The sequence below is a fragment of the Protobothrops mucrosquamatus genome, unplaced genomic scaffold (assembly GCF_001527695.2).
Source record: "Protobothrops mucrosquamatus isolate PMUCROS unplaced genomic scaffold, P.Mucros_1.0 scaffold624, whole genome shotgun sequence".
NCBI lineage: Eukaryota > Metazoa > Chordata > Lepidosauria > Squamata > Viperidae > Protobothrops > Protobothrops mucrosquamatus.
In genome coordinates this window covers 231,855-255,876 of record NW_015386920.1, presented here as the reverse complement: position 1 = coordinate 255,876, position 24,022 = coordinate 231,855, and the positions used below count along the sequence as shown (strand labels likewise).

At 34.9% G+C, this 24,022-nt stretch overlaps 2 protein-coding genes across 2 annotated transcripts in view; one reads left to right on the top strand and one right to left on the bottom strand.

The window, feature by feature from the left end:
- Window positions 1-217: 217 nt before the first annotated feature.
- On the bottom strand, window positions 218-2,498 carry LOC107289030 (olfactory receptor 5V1-like). Its single transcript, XM_015817719.2, has 2 exons — window positions 1,617-2,498; window positions 218-337 (listed from the first exon to the last, which is right to left on the bottom strand). Exons 1-2 carry the CDS (start codon window positions 2,496-2,498, stop codon window positions 218-220), a joined length of 1,002 nt encoding a protein of 333 aa, XP_015673205.2.
- Window positions 2,499-20,057: 17,559 nt separating this feature from the next.
- The window catches only part of POGLUT1 (protein O-glucosyltransferase 1), a gene marked incomplete at its 3' end in the record, with an annotated part of 22,895 nt that continues 18,930 nt past the window's right edge, over window positions 20,058-24,022 (top strand). The window contains 2 exon segments of the mRNA XM_029284466.1: window positions 20,058-20,174; window positions 21,948-22,038. Coding sequence (XP_029140299.1) covers window positions 20,084-20,174; window positions 21,948-22,038 — 182 coding nt within the window. The 5' untranslated portion in view covers window positions 20,058-20,083.

The window sequence follows — 24,022 nt, the reverse complement described above, 5'->3', positions numbered from 1 at the left end:
TGGAACCATTTGTTGAATTATTGAACAAGGTACATCAGCTAACGTACAGAATGCTGGAACCCAATACTCCGCCTGAATGAAATTTGGGAGACTTATGGTCACCTCCTCAATGCTCCCGTGCTGCTGCTACTTCAGTGCCACTATGCTGCTACAGTCAGCCACAGTAATGTTATCCTCATTTCCACCATTTCCTGACAATTTCCAACAAGTTAATAAATCAGGTCAATGGAGAAGCCAACAGGGAAGGTAACATCCATACCTCAGCTACTTTGTGCTTGAGCCACAACAGCCACTCAAACACCACCATGCACCCTTCCTGACCCATGCCATCCTTGACCTGCACAGAACCTCTTGTGCATTCCCACACAAAGGGAGGGAGGGGAGGAGGGAGGGAGGGGAGGAGGGAGGAAGATACATTTGTAAGCTCCTGGTCAGCTTCCTACAAGGAAACTCAATGGTGAAGCCAGCAGGAAGTCGATAGTCAATCCCACTTTCACTTTCTCAAAAATCTTTGAGAAACATTCTTTCAAGAAAATGCTGCTTCAGCTGTCTGGTTTCCAAATGCTCAGTCTTCGTAGTTTCTTGTGGTAAAAGCACAGAATATCTGGATAGCATGACCTTTGCCATTGCTATAGTCAGAAATTCATGTTTTACCACCCTCCATCCACTTATTTTAAACATAAACAATCCATTAAAATTGGCATACAACTGCATAATTGCACTATTTTGCATCCAAAAGTTTTCCTAGATGTCTTTGACAATAGCAGCAACATTCATTACTTCTCTTCCTTTCTTTGAATACCCAAGTTATTTTGGGCATATATACTCCAACATTTTACAGTTCCAAGGTTATTTTGAAGCTACTTTCATAACTTTCTTCTGGGATCCAGAATACAAGAACTGTTTGATGTACAAAAGTGGCCCTTTTACCTCCAAAGGTAAAGAAGGCCATAAAATAAACATAGAGATCTGTCAGATAATGCTTGAACCATTTATTGCTCTGGGGATAATTCCTTTAGAAATGCGAAATGTCGATAATTTCTTTGCAAATTAATTTCCCTTAGATGACCATAGGAATGTTTTTATTAAAGGTTTCATTGTAAGCTACAGCTTCCTTAATTAGAAACCATAGGAAAACTAATAGTATAAAATTATTTTAAGCAAATATTTATGAATTAACAATAGAATTGTCTTATTAATAATAAGACAATAATTATTAACAACAATTATAAAAAATAAAATGTGACTCATTCTAAAAAAACACACACAATATAATAGTGTAAATTGCAGCCTAATCTTGGATCTGTTAGTCTTTTCAAAATGGATGAGTAAAAAGATTTATCTTCAGTGTAGAATACAAACAAGGAGAGGGCAGTTTAATTTATCTTTGGAAATGTTCCATAACTGGGGCGCTAAAGCTTTAGGTGGGTGAACCATCCAATAAAATGATAAACAGAGCCTTCACAGTTGATATTAATGTCTAGGTTGGATGGAGAAGCAATATTTTAGGTACCTGGGTCCTAAATATTGGTAATGTTGTAGACTTTTTTTTCTCTGCTCAAGTTCTAACTGCCAAAGAAAAATATTTTTCTCATTTTCATTAGACTGGCCCTTACCTCTTTATTCCTAAGACTATAAATAATTGGATTTAACATGGGTGTCACAATACAATATAGAGAGGAAATCAAAGTATCAATATCCAGAGAGTATCCTGAACTAGGCCTGTTATAATTGAAGTTAGCAGTACCATAAAATACTATAACCACAATCAGATGTGAAGCACAGGTAGAGAACGCCTTAGCTCTGCCCTTGGAGGTCTTGATCTTCAGAATGGTGCCAATGATGCGGATGTAGGAGATAAGTGTAAAGAGGCAGGGGGTGAGTCCTATCAAAGCACTGGCTAGATGGAGTACAGCTTCATTCACTGATGTATCTGAGCAAGAGAGCTTCAAAAGCAAAGGGACATCACAGAAGAAGTGGCTGAGCTGATTTGACTTGCAGATGGTTAAGGATGATGCAAGAAGGGTGTGCACCAGTGAGTTTGCTAAACCACACAACCAGGAGAACCCTGCCATCTTCCTGCAAGCAATATGGTTCATGATGCTAGAATAATGTAAAGGACTACAGATAGCCACATATCGATCATATGCCATGACAGCCAACAGTACACATTCTGTTCCTGCACAAGTAATGAGGAAAAACAATTGGGCAATGCATCCTATATATGAGATAGTTTTCCTCAGTCGAAAAAAATTAATGAGCATAACGGGGAGTGTGGCAGAGATATAACAAATGTCTAGAATGGACAAATTTGTCAAGAAATAGTACATAGGTGCATGCAGAGTCACATCAGTTTTGATCAAGATAATGATCAGAGCATTTCCCACTAAAGTTAATACGTAGATTGCTAAGAACATAAAGAAGAATAGAATATAGAGATCAGGATGGTTTGAAAAACCCAAGAAAATAAACTCCTTTATAAAAGTTTGGTTTTCCATGACAACAGGATTGTTTCTGAAAAGGTAAAGAAAAAAGTCTCAAAGACCAATACAATACTCAGTTGATATAAGACATTCAAAAAACATACTGGCTGGATTCATATATCACCATTAATCTATAATATTGTTTATCTGAGTATTGTGTGAATCCAGCCTCTGTATTTCAAAAAGCATTGTTTAATTGCTTTCATTATTAATTAATTACTCTAAATAATTATTAACTACAATTAATAATTTAATTGATTATAAAGTTACTTTATAAGTATGTAAATGCACATACATATGATAGATAATAAATAAATAGATCAAGAATTATTTCCATAACTGCTTGAATATAAAGCATAAACTAGATTTAAGTTCTTTATTGTATGTATCATACAAGTTCTACATTCCAGTATGTCCCTAAATAGCATAGCTTTCATTTTTGCAATATATTTATTCTGTTCTCTTGTAATAAAAATACATCTGCTGCTATTGATTTTGTTACTATTTTATGTTTTACAATATTTTTGCTCACTAGAAACTAAATATCCAAACTGTTTCTGTCTTTGTTTTGTTTACATGGAATACCTTCAAAGTCTTTATGTAATCTCAGTTTCACTCCTGATTTTTAATTGCCTGCTAGAAATAAAAGAAAATTGCAATGACTGAAGGAGAAATGGATTCTTCAACGTAATCAGTAGGTAATAATACTTATAACTATAGACATTTTTAGGGATTTGGATGGATGAGCCTTTATAAAAGGGCATGTGAAAGCATTTTTAAAATGCCTTAAAATGATGGAATCTATTATTAAATAATGGATTCAGGCTATACAATCTTATGAAAAAATTCCTATCAGCCAGAGGAGATCATAGAATCAATTCCTTTGTTCAAGCAAAGCCTGGGCAGCCATCTGTCAGCATGCCTTAATTTGGATCTCCTTATGGAGCAGGACCATTACAATTCTGTCAGTCTGGTACAGTGAAATATACAGCAAGAATTGTACACAGCAAAATGATTTATAAATTCTAGATATATTTATTTGTATTATAGGCTATGCCACTCTCATCCCTACTGCATTGCTTACCAAGATACAGTGAAAGCATCCACAAAAATTAACAATAAGAGAATAAACACAGATGTAATAGTAACAGTAATAAATTGGGTATATAACAAATATTTAAGTGTTCTCCTAACGCAGGGGTAGGCAACCTTGGCTCTTTCATGACTCGTGGACTTCAACTCCCAGAATTCCTGAGCCAGAAGGAATCTGAGCCAGATATATATCAAATATAGTCCCTGGAATTAGCAACAACTCCATTTTATTTGCATTCAGCTTCAGTTTGGTCCTTCACATCTCTTACAATTTAAGAGACACAGAGGATCTTAACACATCTAATCCAAGGCTGGCAGGAAAGGAGGTTTACAGCTGAATAGCAGTATAAGCCTATGTATGATCGTTTCATGCAGATATTACATAACATGAGATACAAGAAGAATCACCTAGAGCAATTTCTAAGGATTCAAGTGGATGTCTCCAATATTTGACAATATCTAATTGGTAAGATAAAATCTACCACAAAGTACAGTCTGATGCAACTCTCAATTTCTTCAGGCACTCAAAACATAGCCATGGTATTCCTTTGACACTCTATGGAAATGAATGTTGAATTTTACTTAAACAGGGTAGGAGAAGTATTGATGCTTTTGAACTTTGGTGAGAACACCATAGACAGCCAAGAAAATAAACAAATGGATCATTAGACAAATCAACCCAAAGGACAAATGTCCAGGCTGAAATTATCCTACTTTGGCACATTAAACAAATACCGGTCTCTCTGGAAAAGACTCTAATGTTGGGAAAGGTGGAAGGAAAGGAAAGAAGAACATGACAACCAGCAGCAAACTGGATGGGCTCAGTTAAAGTGGTGATGAGTGGTCCATTGGAAGATTGAAATAAGAGGTTAGAGGTAGATGGTCATGGGGAAAATCTATGTAGTCTCTAAGAATTTAAGAAACTTAATAATATAATGTAATGGGGAAAAGATCATCCAAAAGACCAATTAAGGCCATCTCTCTGTCAAATCTGAACAGTTCTAGATAATCTGTTTCCTCTTATTCAATGCACAAAGGCATAAATTTGAAATATCAACAGGAATGAAACTGTTTCTTCCAAATCAGTTTAATTTCTTCTATTTCTTTATCTACAGTATAGGATTCTAGAATATTTGATCTCTGGCATAAAATACAAAGCAAGCCATGCAAAAACAGAATACCTTATTGCTTGCCATCCTCTTTTTCTCTTTCTTTCCATCTTTCCCAGCATTATAGATTTCTCCAGAGAACTAGGTCTTTCCATAATGTATCCCAAACTGAACCAATTAGAATTAAGGTACAAACGTAATTCTGTTTGGATTTAGCACAAAAGTTTAAATCAATTCATAATCAACTATGTTTAATGGAAATAAACAAGATGCAACAGACTGACCTTTGTTAAGCAGAAATATCTGAATAAGATAACATCAGATAAATTGCTGGGTTACCATCTGGAAAAGAAACAAGACAAAACAACTATTCTGCTCGAGATGCAATGAACATGCTTCCACAGTGAAGGATATAATGGAGCAAATGTTATGTTATGTTATGTTATGTTATGTTATGTTATGTTATGCTATGCTATGCTATGCTATGCTATGCTATGCTATGCTATGCTATGCTATGCTATGCATAGCATTACATTATATTATACATTACATTATATTATCATAATATTTGGTTTCCATAATATATCCAAAATACGATAATTTGAGCCTGGCCATTTGTTTTCCAAGTGAGAACTCTGATTTGTTCCATGATCCATTTGTTTGATTTCTCAAGGAGAAGATATCTACCAGAAGTTATCAATATCTTCATTGTCAATTCTGATAGCTGTACCTGGTGTCATTAGCCTCCTTGTCTATTTTATCCATGCCATGTATAATTTTGTATGCCTCAGTCATATCCTCTCTTGTTTGTTTCCTTTCTGGAGACAAAAAAAAACCCTTATATTAATTGTCTGCATCTGAACTTCCTCCAGCTGCACTGAGCCCTTTTTTAGAAGTGACCAGAGCCTGCATACAATTTTCCAGATGCTGTTCAGCCATTGGTTTATTGTGATATTGGCATCTCTGAGTGCACATTGTGGCAACACCCTAATTGAACTATTTTACCATTACTACAAGATCCAAGATCTCTTTCCTTATCATCCACTCCTAACTCTGATCCCGCTCATCCCATAGCATGCTTCAGTAAGAAATAGCCCCAGACTGACTCTAAAGACTAATAATTGAAGAAAGTCATGTTCATAATATACTGTTACAGTTTATACAGGATGGCTGAGGAGATCAGTTAAAAATTCCCATTAAAAAAGCAAAATTTCTAAATAACAGTTGCCTCAAACTAGCAATTCTAAGATGCCGGATTAGAAGGGAAAATTCTTCTCAAGCACTGCACTAATATTTATTTACTTTGGTATGCAACTTTGAATTCACAAAAATAGTTATGCATCACCTAGGAATTTTCCATTTTAAAAATGTCAAGATTCATTTTTTTTATCATTCTTAGCATACTTGCCTCCATGCGGATAATGTTGTTTTTTGATACAAAATAAGAGAACAAAATAATTTATTTTCCAGATACCCACAGACTGCAATCTCAAAACAAGATGAAGTTTTAAAAATATATTATTGCATTAATAAGCATCAGGACCATTGTATACTAAATCTTTATTTTCCTTTTATTTTTCTTAAATAGTGTACAACTTGACCTTATTTTGTAGTTTTCTTTCATATCATGCAAGGTGCATATTTTTCTCATAAACATGGCAAATTCTTTTTTTTTAAAAATAAACTTTTTGTAGTGGAAATATATACAAAAATAGACATAACTTCCATCTGGACATTTTCATGAAAATTCCTCTGTTTATTCTAAATAAAATAATCACAAATCTTCTAGATGAGATAATTCTGTTTTTTGTCATACAGGACCAAATTAGATAATCCCCAAACCAAATTCATTCTAGCAGACTAAGTATATAAGTATTTGTTGTATATTTTATTATATTTTTTTTATGTTATAATCTGTCCAGAGATGCAATAATGAAAAGCAAAATACTGATGCATACAGAGATAAATACATTTAGATGATTTGACATGTGTTTCTATCATTTGTTAGATGTGCAGTTGTGAGCAGACATCCCCAACCAAGTGGGTATGTGTGTAATGGTGACATGAAGAGGAGGGAGTAAGTTACAGAAGACTGATACATACTGATTTATAGAAAGTGTTAATGATTTCAGATATGCCCTATTAGTATTGCATATTAAGGGTTGTTTGTAAGATTCTTTTAACTGTTCAACCAGTCCTTGTGCAGGGTGTTCTTATTTTTTCTCCCATTCCCTCTCTCCATCCTAAGATATTTCTTCTGAAACCAACCATGCACAGAAGAGGGACGCAATCTTTCACACAGTGAGTCCCAAGCTTCTTTGGAGCTTCAAAATTAATATCAGCAGTAATGTCAATCAAACTAGTTCCTAGTACAATTGATACAATAAAAAAGCCAAAAATTCAGAATGGGGAAGTTAAGCAACTATTATTTTAATTATGTAGTTTTAGTTCGCATTGCAAATGCATTTTTACATGTAAATAAGTCCCATCATGTTCAGGGCTGCTTTTCCTAAGAAACTGCACATTGGATTGAAGTTTGATTCATTTATTTGGGGGAAATTGAAAAAAAAAACCTGGAGTAGAATCTTGTATTTCTCATGTAAAATGAAAAGAGACTTTTAGTACAAGATGGATCATACAGAACTGCCTATGATTTCCTTGAAACAGACATTTGGAAGGAATTGCATAATTTTCTAAGAAGCTGCAATCATTATTCGCTAAACAGCTTTTAGGACTCATCTAATATTATACCAGGTAATATTTAGATCATCTGTTAAGAATTTTCTGATTTTTCTGTGTTAATTCTGCTGCAAAACTTTGGATATTGGAGGACAATGCTAAAATGGCATTCTTCTCATTTATATCAAGAAGTAAAATAGAGTAGAAGTAATTCTTACTCAATAGATACTTGTTTCTATCACATCTGAGGATAGATGGCTATTGGGTGTAGGGCAAGCTGGTGTTCGTGCAGCTGCAACATATGCTCAGCATCAATTGTCTGACATGGTTACATTGCTGTCTAAATGACAGAGTCATTTTACATGGTGACTCCCAGTGAGTAAGCTTCTTAGTAAGCAATTTATCGTGAATGAGGGAAAAGTAATTTCCTTTATGTAGAGGCTGAGTTTTTAAAAGAAATTGTATATATAGGATGTATTTGAAGTAGAATATATTAATGCCTGGTTATGATTCCATATGCAAAGTCATAGTTATAAACGTATTAAGAATAGTCAAGCTCAAAATAATATTTTACACTTGTGCTCAAAGAAAGCAGAATGAATCGTTCACGTACATTACTCTGTTACTTATTTTGTTGAAATAAGTAACGCATTCATTCAAAGGTACTATATTTGGATTATATTAATATTCCTCTTGTTGCATTGGCATGCCACTTATCGTGAAATTTTATTTGTGGTGAAAAATTGTGTGAGGTCACACTTGATAGTATAAAATCCTTTGAATATTTCATAAATAAATCAATTATTATCTCTAAAATGTATATCCCATTTCTAACAATCTGCCCCTAATAAAACTTTATTCGTTTTATTATAGTTTACGGCTCCACAGGTAAGGGATTGTTACTTATCAGTTTCACAATCTAACATGTTCAGAAAGAATATTGCACCTACCTGCAATTGCTGTATTTACAACAGCATTGCTTCCTCTATGACTCCTATAGATTAATTCAGGAAGCATTATTTAACTATTGGAACAAGACCTGGGGGACATATTGTATTGAGAGAAGCATCTCAGGAAAACATACAAAGAACCAGTAATTAGACTGATTCTCTATGCATTTGATGAAAACTACGTTCTAATAAATCCAATAGGACATAGAAGGTAGTATTGTAAACTGTTTATTATTTTTATTAGGAAAAATTATGTCATATTATATCATACGGTATACGGATGTATTTTAATTGGTATTTAGCTATCCTATTTTCATGAAAAATATATTAATAAATATCCTATACAGAATATAAACTGGATTTTATTTTAAGATCTAGTATTGAGTAAAATGTTTATAATAAATCATTTTTTGCAATTAATGTTAATTGACAGTACTTCCAACATGGGTAACTTATTTTACAAAATCATTCTTTGATTTTTTTTCAGTTGTCCAATTAGCCCTGATGGATAGAGGAGAAGAGTGTGGATGCAGGAGGAATAGTTTCTCCTTTATTTTGATGTTGACCATAGAATCATAACCCTGGAAGGGATCTTGGAGGCCTTCTAGTTCAACCCCCTGCTCAAGGAAGGAACCTTATAACATCCCAATCAAACGTATGCCCAGTCTATTTTTGAAAACCTGCAGTGATGGAGCAGCCACAACTTCAAGAGGCAAGCCATTCCATTGATTAATTGCTCTCACTGTCAGAAAATTTCTCCTTACTTCTAGGTTGGATCTCTTTTTAACAAGCTTCCACCTATTACTTGTTCTACCTTCTAATGCCTTAAGAATAAGTCAATCTCCTCTTCTTTATGACAGCCCCTCAAGTATTGGAAAACAGTTATCATCTCCCCCCCCAATCCTTCTCTTTGTCAAGCTAACTTCCTCTAGCTTCCTCAACTGTTCATTGTACAATTTAGCTTCCAGAATCTTTATCGTCTTTGTTGTTCTTTGTTGCACATTTTCTAGACCTTCAACATCTTTTTGAATTGTGGTGATCCAAACCTTGAGGCAGTATTCTAAATGTGATCTCACAGTGCAGTGTGAAGTGATTATCTAGACACTATCCCAGTGTTGATATAGCCTAGAACTGCATTGGGTTTTTTTGGCAGCTGAGGCACATTACTGGCTCATATTTAAGTAGTGGTCCACTAAGATACCTAGATCCCTCTCACAATCACTACTATTGAGCCAGGTACTGCCTATTCTATTCTATTCTATTCTATTCTATTCTATTCTATTCTATTCTATTCTATTCTATTCTATTCTATTCTATTCTATTCTATGCATTTGGTTTTTCCTGCCTAAGTGCAGCACCTTATCTTTCTCACTATTGAACTGCATCTTATAGGATAGGGCTCAATGTTGAAGTCTGTCAAGATCCTTCTGAATCTTGAGTCTATCTTTCAAAGTGTTAGCAATCCCCAAGCTTGTAACATCTGCAAATTTGATGAATTCCCTTGCATCCCTTCATCTAGATCATTTATGAAAATATTGAAGAGTACTTGGCCCAAGATTGAACCTTGAGGTACCCAATTGCATGCTTCCCTCCATGTAGATGAAGTTCCATTGAGGACTACCTGCTGAGTGGTCAATGTGGTTGGCCCATGAATCAAAATATATAAATATATAAAAGCCTTCCCTAAAATATATAAATATATAAAAGCCTTCCTTAAGCAGCACAAATATGCCCGCATCCATGATGGAGACAGCCATAAATCATCCTGTGCTAAATATTCTTCTGATGTCCCAAAGGAGCTTTTTTCATGAACCTAGATGACTAAGAATCTCCATAGACATATTCTTCTGATTCCAATCAAATGCAGTGTTTGTTAGACTTTATTATACATTAACATGGAGGAGAATCAAGCAACTAGTAAGAGGCAGTGAAAGAAAGGATAGAAATTGGCAATTGGAGCAGCAAATTCCAGACTGGTACAGTTTTCTTATTATTTAAGGATAATAGATAGCACTTCAATGCAGCAGTGGGGAAAATAAAATGCTTCCAGATGTTTTATTGTGCAATTGTTCTGTCCTATTCATGGCATCTCACAATGCCGCAGATAACCGTATATGCATCCTCTATGTAACCTCCATGCATTTTCCCCGCCAATTCTTCCACATTGTTTATTTTCAGAAAAATTCTTAAAGCAGAGAAAAAAGATATTTGTAACATAACACCTTATGATTGCTAGTATTATATCTTCTGCACAGCAAAGTTTTATTTTCCCAGAGTGGCTTGAATGTTATTAGTTCAGGAAGTAGGATAGCATTCATATATATATGCATAATGCCAGGGCTTTTTTTCCTCATAGAACGCCCAGAACGGAGTTCCACCAACTTTTTTGGATGGAACCTTGTAGAGTAGGCAAGGCAGGTTGTATGACGTGTGAGTTTCGGCACCTTTTTTTTTTTTTAGAAAAAAAGCACTGCATAATGCTATATACTTTGGAATGAGTAACATTATGAAAAGTGTAGAAAAAGAGTAAGAAATAGTAAACCAGAGATATCAAGAGCATGAAATTAGTAAAATAAATAGAAACTCTATAAATAGAAACTCTAGTTTGTACCAAAACTGTTCACTTTCCATTCCTTTTTATTAGGAATGTGCAAAATGTTCAATGGATAACCCATTCAATGTATGTAGCAACCTGGTTTGGCCTTTCTGTGCAGAGACAAAGTATCTGTGTCCCACTTTCTACCCACTTTCTACATTTTGGATCTGGGCAAGGATTTAGAAAATGCTTGTTCCAGATACAGGTATTTTGGGTGGGTGACAGCAAGAAAAATACAAAATCATCAGCAACAAACAGCATTTGAAACAGTGAAGGGAAGGAAAAGAGATGATCAAGAGAGGAGGTGGATGGACTGGTTAAATTTTGCATTTAAATGCTATGGTGTCAGCCCAGAGAACAGAAATGAACTCACTAGTTAGTACAACTAATTTATGGGCTGGTCTACCAGCCACGTAGAAAACAGGACCTATCAGGGATTTATTTCAATCTATAACCAGAAATCTTTGGTTTTAGTTCAGCTGGATCATGACCTCTCTAGAATGAAAACAGCTGAACAGCCACAATATGTTATTTCATACATGGAACCAGGGCTTTTTTTGTCATAGAACGCCCAGAACGGAGTTCCGGCACCTTTTTTGGATGGAACCTTGTAGGGTAGGCAAGGTGGGTTGTATGACATGTGTGAGTTCTGGCACCTTTTTTTTTTTTTTTTACAAAAAAAGCACTGCATGGAACCAACATATTTTTTATAATATACGTATCATGACTCCCCATTTCCGTATCTAACTTCACTGCCTTTATTCCTTTAAACTACTCACTGCTATTGGAGAAGTTGCTAAATAACTTATTTTTTCAGATGTCTTTTTTTCCATTTCAATCTTCCAAGGTAGAAGTAAGGAGAAATTTTTGGACAGTGAGAATAATTAATCAATGGAATAGCTTGTCTCCTGGAATTGTGGTATAAGGTCTACTGCCTTAAGTAGGGACTTGCACTAGAAGTCCTCCGAGGTTCCTTCCAGCCCTATGATTATATGTTCTACATTCTTTCACATATTTACTTTGTGAATCAATGCTCATTCATTCTCTCAAGTAATTTGCAAAAAAGATTACCATCTTTAATCTTGGCATCAGTTATTCTTGGAAACATCTGTCTCAAATAACAAAAAATCTTCACTTTCTTTGTTCATGATTTACACAATTCTTTTCATCAGTCTGGGTTTTATGTAAAGTGGAGGCAAAAATATATTTGTCTGGTCAACAAGTGATTCATGTGCTATGATTTTCTGTCCTGGAATGAAATTCTTTCAGAGTGATCATTTCTTTGTAATGTAAAGAGAGCTGTGTTTGCATATGTAACAACAGTATTTCCTATATCCGAGCTGCATTCCAAGCAGCAAAACCACAGATATTTCAGTTGTACTTGGTGTACTGGATATGCTTCAACAAGAGTTCCACATTTTCCTATGTTTCTTTCATGTGTGCAGCATGACCAACAGGTACTACTGTAAAAAACAGACATTTTTTTACAAAACAGTATGCAATAGGTTAAATTACAGATTATTTTGTGGTTAGCAGCCAAAAATCTATACAATATACCTTTACAGGAAGAAAAATCTTTGTTGTCCAGTGTTATGTGCCATTACATTGGTATTGACTCTTAACTACCACATAGATAGATTTGTCCATGATGATCCGTCCCTAACCTGGTCTTTCAAATCTTCCAACAATGCACCTAAAACTGCTGTAATGAAGTCCATCCAACATGTTGCTGGTTGACCTCTTCTCTTTCCTTTTATCTTTTCCTGCTTTCGAGTCTTCTTTATAGAACTAGGCTTTTCCATAATGTGTCTAAAGTAGGATAATTTGAGGCTGGTAGCTTGTGGCTTGAGTGAGAATTCTGGGTTGATTTATTTGATGATCCAATTGATTTCTTCATGATATTCTCAGGAGTCTTCTCCAACGTTGAAGTTCAAAAACTCTTCCTATTCACTTTTCCAAAGTCATGTTATCATAAGAGAGAGAAAAGGGACCATGGATTGGTTGCCTTTAGAGGTGGGGGTCTTAAAAAAAATAGAGAGGACTCTGGGAAGAACAAAAATAGGAGAACAAGATAATTGCTGGCAATTAAAATGGATCCAGACACCTTTGGCTAATTTAGAACTTGATTTCTTAGAAAGGCTGGCTTGTGAATCTAAAAAGAAGTGGGCCATATTAGATTGATGAAGGTTTATTAATGGATTTGGAAAGCCATATATGCAATTAAGAATTACCTGAAGAAATGTGCTGAATACCAGAAGACGAGTTGTCCTGGAGATGAATCCTTCCACTACCTAAGGTTAGATCTGTTATGTATGAATTCAGCTCTAATGGAGAAGTGGTGTGCCTCTGCCTTAAGAAGGACTAAGCAATTCTGGACAACTTTCATATAGTTTCCAACCTTTCCTTTTTAGGAAAGATTGTTAAGAAAATGGCCAGCCAACAGCTCCAGGATCCTATAGGAAATGGATTATTTGGATCTATTCCAATCATGTTTCAGGATTGGTTACAATATTGAGTTGGCATTGGTCACATTTGCAATAAGGCTTAATGAGGCCAATATGTGGGTACACTTCCCTGGTCAGATTTGGTGCACACTTTTGATGAACTCTTGAACTGAAACTTTTATGAAAAGCAGATGGCAACTGTGGAAATGTGGAGTTTTTGCACAGGCTCATCTTCTGCACCAACTGTGCCTATTGCTGGAGCAGGGGACCTGCTCATGGTGCTTATATCTTAGTTCATCTCCAGTTTGGATTACTATGCTCTATATGGCATAGAGTAAAAGATGGCAGCTGTGGATAGGAGAGCTGTTATCCAGCTGTATGTTGCTATCAGTTGCACCCATTCCTGGACCAGGAAGCTTTATACAGTTACTTATACCATGGCCAGTGTGTTTTTGGTGCAATTCAAGGTGCTGGTAGTAAATTATAAAGCTCTTCGTGACATGAGACCAATTTCTTATGGAACAGTCTCTCCCCAGTGTTTTTTTTTTTTTTACACATAATGTAGGATTCAGCAAGAGGGACATGGTCTGGATCCTAGGTCAACCTATGAGAGTCAGGAAAGCTTTTTCTGTCATGGTGCCTGCCCTCTGAAATATAATTCCTCCAGAGATGGATTTGACCCAACTCTGCTGAATTTCTGTAAGGCCTTGGAGGCTAGTTTTGTTCTGAGCTATGGCTCTGGCTGTTTGATTCAGCCGATATCACCATTATATTAATTATGTTGGTTTTTTCCCTTGGCTTCTTTATGTTATTTATCAAAGCATGTATTTGGAATGGTTAGTTGTATAAATTTAATAAATAAATAAAAATCCTGAAGGTGTAGGTGGTCCAGAATGTAGCAGCATGAACAATGTTTTGACATTTTTATAATTGAGTTTATCCACTGTGCCATTGTTTGTCCTTCTCTGTTTTCCTTTCACTTTTCCCAGCATTAGAACCTTCTTCAGAGAGTTATACTAGAGCTTCTCATAATGTACCCAATGTACAATAATTTGAACCTGGTTATCTGTGCTTCAAGTGAGAATTTTGGGTTGGTTTGTTCAATGATCTATTGGTTTTCTTGATTGTTTATGGTATTCTCAGTTTTTCCAACACATTTTGAAGGCACCAATATATGTTGTGTCTTGCTCCAGGCTAATCTTTGTCTTCCTTTGGGACAAAGATTGGCCTCTTAAAAGTCATAATTATGTTGCATAGAAAAAATAAAAATAATTTATGAGAAAGAAATATGACAGCTCAGAACAATAGATTAAATCTGTACCTTTTCTGATTTTGCCATTTTAGATGTACTTATTTATTTAGATGTACATGTTTATATCATATTATGTTGATATTGTTGATTGCTCAAATCTTAGGAATGGGTAGAATATAAATGTAACAAACAAATAAACAAATAAAGCATAGATATTGACTTAAGACTAAAACAAATGATTCTCCAAATATTGTATTTGACCGTGTTTAAAACATGTTGACCATATCCTAAAATATAACTTGTGAAGGATTCCCAAGAACCTATACAGATCTTTAATTTTCCAGAGTACCTACATTTAAATAGAATATTGAATATTCTAATTATATTTCATCATGCCTTCAAATTGAGAGCAATTACTGTTACCAAAATAGCTGGTATTTTATAATATATTTAAACATTAATCTTTGAAATAATTTAACCCTATGGACTAATTCTGCATATAATTATATATGCAGGAGTAAAAATATTTTATGATTTTATTAGCACATATTACAGTACCAAATATTTGACTTGAATGAGGCATACTCGAAAAGTTTTCTCCAGGGACGAACGGTAGCATTAACCTATAATATTTATATTTCAATGAAATAATTTCAGTAATGAAGAAAAATGCTAAATATATGATGTATATTTATTTATAGGTGTATATGATATGAATATCAGTCTTTTCAAGCACTAGCTCTTTTATTTAGTTCAGAAAAAGTTTTTACTGGTTTTCAATTTCTTTTGCATTTTATTATTAAGTGAATCATCTTGTCTGTGAGAAAGGCAGTTTGTCTCTGGAGTTTTGCCCTGATGCATCTGTCTGATGAGCAACAGCATCCTTAATGAATGCTCAGGGCTCTGTTTCTAATTTTGGAATGGATTAAAATGAATTTGCTGCAATTTTCAGCCAATGGAGAATATGTTTAATGTACATCCTTCTCCTGTTTATTTCTTATGCAAACAGTATCTTCTTAACAATGCCCACTGCAGCTAATTTGCAAGTATAGATCTCAAAAATATTGTCTCGTAAAGTTTTAATAGAGCCCCATGCAACTTAATTATCCGTTATTGGCAGTTTATCTCCCGGGATGATTAGTTGGAGAAAGCTATTGAACTCTGAAATCACAAAACCTCAGATGGAAGTTTGATGAGTTATTTAACAAGAGACTGCAATAGGAGGGCATGGGGGGATTCCCAAGACGCTTATATTTTCTCCACGGCAATATATTTTTCTGCATTGAATAATCTCATTTAAACTTTTGGTTGAATTTTATGTAACTGGAACAATTATATTTAAAGCACACACAGATATCAACAGAAATGAATTCCTTCACTGATGAAGACAGTGATGAGATTCGGAAGAAATTCTCCAATCCATCTAAGTAAGTCTCCTTTGTGACAGTACTGAAATCCATTCTGAATGTTCTGCAAGAATTCCTTTCTTTTTAAGTTCCTGCTATCTACAGATGTTGAGTCTTATATTTCCATGAAGCAACTGAATCTGCTCTTGTTGTCAGGACAAAAAAGATAACTGAAAATCAATATGGAGTCCCACCAGGACAATTATGAACATTACAATATTGCAATGAATTTTACTCAGGTATGAATGATAATCATGGATTACTGGCATCTCCAAATAAATTAATTTCTTGCAATATTACATATTTACAGTAAAAATATCACGGGCTATAAAGAAGGTAGAAGAATAAGGACACAACATGATGACCAGCAAGTACAGGTAGTCCTTGACTTACAACAGTTCACCTAGTGACAGTTCGAAGTTACAACTGAAAAAAGTGGCTTATGACCATTTTTCACACTGCAACGGTCTTATGGTTTACATTTGGATGCTTGACAACTGGCTCACATTTATGATGGTTGCAGTGTCCTGGGGTCATGTGATCACCTTTTGCAATCTTCTAACACAGAGGTCCCCAACCTTTTGAGCATCAGGGACCGGTTCCGTGGACAGAGGTTTTTCTGCAGACTGGAGGAGGCGTGGTTTCATGTACTGCCTGCATCCCGTGGATGGAATTTTGCTTGTTTCGGTGCCGGTCCATGGACCACGTGTTAGGGACCCCCGTTTTAACAAGCAAAGTCAATGGGGAAGCTAGATTCACTTAACAACAACTAATTCAACAACTGCAGTGATTCACTTAACAATGTGGCAAGAAAAGTCATATAATGGTGCAAAACTCACTTAACAAATTTCTCAGCAACACAAAATTTGGGCACAATTATGGTTGTAGGTTGAGGACTATCTGTATAAGACTCAAAATATTTTAAATTCTTCTGATTTTTCAACCCATTCCAAACTACTTTTTAAAAACAATCCACTGAATTTAGTGAATACTTATTGTCATGTATGAGTATGTACAAAAGCCTAGTTTAAATACAAATCCTTTTCCATTCTCCTATTTTTTTCTCCATTTTCTCTATTTTATGTTACCAAGAAATATTTAAGAAGTTTTACTTAGAAATAAATATGAATAGCTCAGATCTGAACAAATACTAACATTTTAATCTTATATTTATTAAAAGTGTGTGAGACTAAATTCTGAGAAGCTATGGAAAAGATAGTTTTAGTTAATATTTAGCACTTTCAATAAATACATACATTGTACTAAATTGTACTAGCAAAGCAAAAAGAGAAAGCACAACAATTTTACCTAAGCATTTTAACTATTTGAGTGTGACGCCGTTCTCACATAACCTAATGCAGACTTTCAGTTTGGCAATAAACTGCAAAAGCTTTTCCTTTCTAATGTTCATCTACTTTGCAAAATTAAAAGTTTCCTGAATCTGAGAAATAAGAATGAAGAATATTAATGAGACATCTGCTAGTTATGTCCCTTGCTGTATCAAGCAGCTCTTCTTCAGTCACTCATGCCTTTATAATCTTTCTGATGGACCACTGCAATGTGCTCTACATGGGGCTACCCTTGAAGAATATCCAGAAGCTACAGCCAGTGCAGAATGTGGCATTGTAAGCAATTTGGGGCACCCCTAGGATTGCAAATGTAACATCCCTGCTATGTGAGTTGCATTCAATGCCAGTTTGCTTCCAGGTCCAATTCAAAGTGGTGGTTACCTTTTAAGTTCTAAATGGCATGGGACCAGATTAACTGTGGAACCATCTTGTCCCAATTATAACAACTCACTCCTCCCAATCAGGCCGGGAGGATATGTTCTGGACCCTTAAAGAATTTTGATTGGCAGGGCTTAGGAAAGGTGCCTTTTCTGCTGTTGCCCTGCCCTATGGAATATTTTGTTCTCAGATTAGATGCTAGCCTTCTTGAAGAGCATCAAGATCCAATTCTGCCACTGACCTGGGGATCTAAGAGTGACATGTAATCCTGAAGATTGATTGGTGGCTTGATGACACTCTGCCTTTTAAATTTTATAACTTTTTAACCTCTTTTTACTTGTTTTCACTTTGTTTCTATCTATGTTTCTTTTATATGACTGTATGACTTTTATTTGTAAACCATCCAGACTCACTCAGGCAAGAAGGATCGCATATAAATTTGATAAATAAATAAATGGTGGTGCATTGTAGTGAATGTAATAATATTGTCAATCTGTTTGCACAGGATTCACATCTGACCCATTTCAAAATTCCTGAAGGTTTGGGATGCTTCTATATTGTGTTTTGAATATATTCTGAATCAGCTTCCTACTTAGATAATTGCATTCTTTATCTTTGTGGGGAAACAGTTTTATTTTTGTTTATTCTAAAATAACTGCAATGCATACGAAGTCACAGTGAAGACAATCTTCTAATTTGAAATGCTGACTGCAACTGATGAATGTACATCTACTATAGGGATATTGTTTGAAAATCTTCCCAGAAAATAAAACAGAGGCATATCTTATGCTATTTCCTTTTCTTCTATTCTGTTATATAACCGAGTGCATTTCTCATCAACTAAAACAAGCTTTAGCCTGTTAAAAGAGACTTTCATCTGGCAATCAATTTGAGCAGAATGGCAGAGAGATTAAATATGTGCTATTTTTCCTCAGATCAAGATTTTGGGTCATTGGGAGATCACTCACTTTAAACAATGCTGCCAATTTTCCTTTCTACGTATTTAATAATAATAATAATAATAATAATAATAATAATAATAATAATAATAATAATAATAATAATAATAATAATAATAATAATCATGCTTCAGAGCTTTCCCTTCATTGTTTAATGCAATGACCAACAATTTATGTTTTTGTTTTGCAACGGACTACCTACGAAAAAAGAGTCTTGATTATTTTAATCCCGTTTTGTTCTGACTAACCCATACCCCTTCCAGTCTGTGTACAAACCGCATTGTCTTAACTGCACAAAGAAAACGGGCAACTTGATGTGCTATATTTGCAAGAGAAATATGATTAACAGAATCGTGATTTTTCCCCGTGATTTTTCCCGAGTTCACATAATACGTTGCAGATCAGCTAACCCGTAGAGTAGGCTGTCCAGAAAAGCTTCTCTTTAATACATATTCTGCATGGATGTGACCTTGCAAATTTCTTAGGCTCCGGACAGGGATTAACAAGCACTGAATTAGGTTTCCATACAAGTTTTCCAATGCAAATTATAAGTTCACCCCTGCCATTTACGATAAATAGCCAAGAACCTCTGAATCTTCCAGAGGTATCTTTTCCCGCAGTTGGCCGTGCCTGTGCCTTTAGTGCAGTGTTTCTCAACCTTGACAATTTTAAGGCATGTGGACTTCAACTCCCAGAATTCCACAGCCAGCGTTGCTGGCTGTGGAATTCTGGGAGTTGAAGTCCACATGCCTTAAAATTGTCAAGGTTGAGAAACACTGTTAGTGGATGAGGTCCTCCGGCAGTTTAGTCCGCGTGGAGCTGCGGGGCGCAGCACAGATTGGAGGAAGCTCGGGTGCTGAGAGACAATAAGCGGCGTCATTGGGCCGGGGCGGAAGGCCATTTTCTAACAGGCGGTTCCAATGCAACCGTACATTAACTCCTCCCACGGTTTCTCCCTACATTGGACTTGAGCTTTCAAAGCTCAAGTAGCCAATCGTTGAGCCCAAAGGGCCGATCTCCCAGCAAAAGCTGTCTGGATATCAACAAGTTTTTGTGTTTGGAGAGAGCACCGAGTCTGTTTGAAATGAGATGACTGCCAGTGGGACATAATCTACATCTTCATATATTAGAATGTGGCATTAACCTGGTTCTGTTGTCAACGCGCGAAGACGCGCCACACAAAACAGCTTTTCCTGTTAATAAACTACAAACCCCATCAACCAAGGCGGCAGCGGCGGGACACCACTTCTGAGCTTGCGCGTTAACTAGGTGGAGGTGGGGCTTAATGCGATCAGCTTTTCCTTTTTTTTCAATGAATCGGTTCCAGTGAAATTCGGGAGGATGTGTGGGCGCATGCGTGAAAGTTGTAGATTGGTGTTCGGCGCCATGCGGCGTCTGCAGTTGTCTCTTGGGATTTTACAGGTTTTTATTCTGTTTCTGTTTACTGTGTGCTGGGGCAGTAGCTCAGCAGGTGAGTGTTGTTAGGATGATGTTTCACTGATCGGAAGCAAATGGGACAGAAATATATCTCGATCCAATTTTGCTGCTCTATGGGATCCAGGAGTTCTTTCTGCACCATCTCATTCTTGACTCTCTGGAATCAGTCATTCATTGTTCAGAGGCCAATATCATATTGTATTCCTTTATAGGTTTCCTTTTTATTTGCCAGAGATTTGAACATTCATCTAGAGCTTGTTTCCTAACGCGTTGAACTATTCTCAATATTATACTGTTTTTGCAAATAATTAAAAATAAATTTACCGAACTAAATCGCTAAATTAAGATTTTTCTACGATCTGATATCCTACAGTTTATCAGATATCTTTGGCATCACGACGAATTCTAGGAGTTTCTCTCCCACATCTGGAAGCATTGCTTTTTGTATATTAGAAAACAGACTGAGGAATCTTAATCATAAAAACAATATGATAGCATTTGCTTTTGTAATTTATTAGGACTGTGCAGCAATTTGATTCAATTCCAAAAGAAGTGTTTTGACATAACACGTTTAGGTCCATTTTGCGTAGCTGCATCTTTTCCTGTGCTTGCTCTTTACCTCTGAACAACTTTTTCCGAATCAAGCGTGGAGTGCTGCTAATCCCTTAAATCTACTTTTACATTTTCTGCAGATTAATTAATGAAAAAGAAAAGTTTATCCAGGTAAAATTGCATCTGCAGTTTGTTTAAGCAGTAATTTAATTATTGCTGGAGTATATCCCCCCCCCCCTTTGAACATTGGAGAATAGAGCTGAAGCTATTTCTGCTCACTTGTTGCCTTTAATATCTGATAACTATTGGTCCCAGCTCCTGTTGACCATGCTGACTCTGGACTATATAGTCCCACATGTCAGAAGACTCTAGAATAATGTAATGCAGCATTATTTGTAATATAAAAATATCACCACAAAAGTTTTATTCACGATTAAATACTACCTGAGTGCTATTGCATTTAAAACCACATCATTCTGTGGGCATAAATGTAGATGCCAGAAAGGAATTTGTGGCTTGGCATGGTCACTTCGTAAATGAAGAACTTAAAAAATACATTGGCTTGTCAGTGACAGTTACTCCTACATCTTATCTACTTATGCCATACATTGAAGTTTTTAATCAAAACAATACTGTGCAAATAAATTATCATGCAGGTGAATTAAACCATAATTTAGAGGCAAATTTTTATAACTTTATGACTTTTATAACTTTAATCTATCTCTAGTTTGCAAGACCCTTTTTTCCCCAGATCTAATTAATGTACCACCATTAATCTACACATCAGCTAACTCATGTTTAGCAGAACTCAGAGCAGTTTATATGAAAAACAATACATTATTAGTCAAGGAAAAAAGAGTGAAAATAATATCCAATGTGCTAAAGATTCAAAGGAAATTAAAGAGATACAATGATACATGGATTTTAACTAAAAATATTGCAAGACAAACATTTTAATATACTTAGCTGATGTATTTAACAAGAAGTTCATAATGTATTTTCCTGCAGTTATTTAATTGTATAATTTAAGGGAAAAGACTTTAATCATTTTGGGGGTTTTTGTATGCTTTCGTATCTTTCGAAAAAGTAGTATTAGAGGAAAACGTGAATACTTTTATCATAAAAGTGTAAATCCAATTCCATTCATGTTGCAAGCACAGCATTCACAGAACATACTGTATATGAAAACCTTGTAGTACCTGCATCAACAACACAGTGGAAATAATAATGACATTTGCAAAATTGTCTGTTTAAATTTTAGATGCACGCTGGAAAAAAATCCTTGTTCAAATTGATGAGGCGGTGAAGAACTACAGGCCTTGCGTGAAAGATAACTGTGAGTGCTATCAAAGGTAAGGCAAAGGTATCTCTGATGGTTCCATCCATGACTTATGTTCTGATTACCTATTTACTCATTAAGAACTTCAATTATTTATTTATCAAATTAGCTGAATCTTCTGAGTTTGTAGGCAACTATTAGCCCTGGCTGGGTTTATATAAAATGTATATTTTAACACAGTGGAAATGGTCTGGTTACTTTGTGATTCTGTAAATTACATGAATATAGAGTTCTCATATGTTGCTATGTCATAATTGATTCTTGGTTTAGTATCTTTTACAAATCTTGCTCAGAGTCAAGTAAACTTTAATTAAATTATATCTTAGTGGAATATCAGTGCAGTTGTGATCTCCAGTCCTTCCATTTTATAGCATGGTTTTATGCAATATGCTAACTGTAACATGATTTACTTAGAATTTTGTGTGAATCCAGCAATTATGATGTAAACAAACAATTATGATTTTGTCAACAAGTTAAATCATGATTTAGTATTTAAGATTTAGTTTCCCTTTTCCCCGTGTAATTGTGAGGAAAAGTTCAGAGGCATTTGCTTCCATCTTAGTTAAATCATTTTTATCATGTTTAGTTTGAAGAAATAATCTTCAAAAACCATATTTGCAGAAGCTCACCATAGCTGGGCAACCCTTGAATTTATTATATCTCTCCCTGCTGTGCAGAGGGTCAAGATCTTGAGACTTTCTAGACTTTATTAGCATATGTAATGCTAAACAAGTAAAATATATTCTTGAAATCATAAGACTCCAAGGGCTTCTCCAGGCCACAGATTTAGGATAAGATAATCATTTCTTTTCCAAGCTTTTAATTGTTAATTACTGATTTAACTTTTATTGTAAGTGTATTAATTGTATTATATTTTATACTTTGCACTTTTATTTGTTAAAGTTACTTTGTATTGGAATAAACAGAAAATTGAGGTGTATATTCAATAATAACAGAATAAAATATTTTCATTGTATTTATTGCAAATGTTTTAATTTATTTAAAAACTCACAGATAAAATAAAATATTGCACTTTCTTTTAATAATCTATTCTGTATCATACTCATTTTGAATACTTTTTCCTTAAAGGTAAATTATACCTTTATTAATGATACCTTGGTAAGTTATTTTGAGATTGTACTACACAATTGCTTTCATTTTATATTATTTTCTATAAACTGTCCCAAAGAGGTTCTCTAGAAAGCATAAAAACATATTTAAATACATCAACTGTACATATTATGTATAGCATTTTGCTATAAAAGATAAATACAATTTCATAATGGAAACTTTCTTTAAAAAATAGTTCAGTACACAAACATTTTAGAATGAATAGAAAGAGAGCAAAATAGAACAGCAGTAAAATAAATTATTTTAAGTGAGCCTCAAGGGATCAGTGGGTCCCAACCACTGCTCATATAGGATGAAAAATGCTTAAGTTATCCTAAGCCAGGATTTTATTAAATCAGTAATAGTTTTCTGGTTCAGTTAATATTAAGCAAAATCAAAGAAGCACTGAAAGTTTCTTTATACCATGTTTCTCTTGATTACAAAATCTACAGTAGAATGGCTGAATTAGAAGAAATTTTGTATTTTGGAGCAGATACCAGTCCTTAATCCAATTAAGATATTTTGACATTGATTAAAAAGGCATTCACTGAATTTTATTCGCATTTATACTCCTCAGAGACTATAAACAGCAAAGATATTGATAAATATTTACAATCTTCACCTATATATAAACTTACAGTGGAGCAGCAGAAAATTATGGATGATGAGATTACAACAGATGAAATTTTAAATGCAATTAAACAATTGAAAGTTGGTAAAGCTCCTGGGACGGATGGTTTAACAGCAACTTATTATAAGTCATTGTCAGCTATATTGTTACAACCTTTAAAAATTTTATTCAATAGAATTATGTTGGGAGAACAAATACCTCAGTCTTGGACAAGAGCCTTTATATCTCTGATACCGAAGGACGACAAAGAAATTTT

Excerpts from the sequence above, each read along its gene's own strand:
- LOC107289030 (XM_015817719.2), bottom strand. The coding sequence starts at position 2,498 with ATGGAAAACCAAACTTTTATAAAGGAGTTTATTTTCTTGGGTTTTTCA. Across the intron at positions 338-1,616 it reads ATAGTCTTAGGAATAAAGAG|GTCAAGGATGGCATGGGTCA; the intron begins GTAAGGGCCAGT and ends GGTTCTGTGCAG.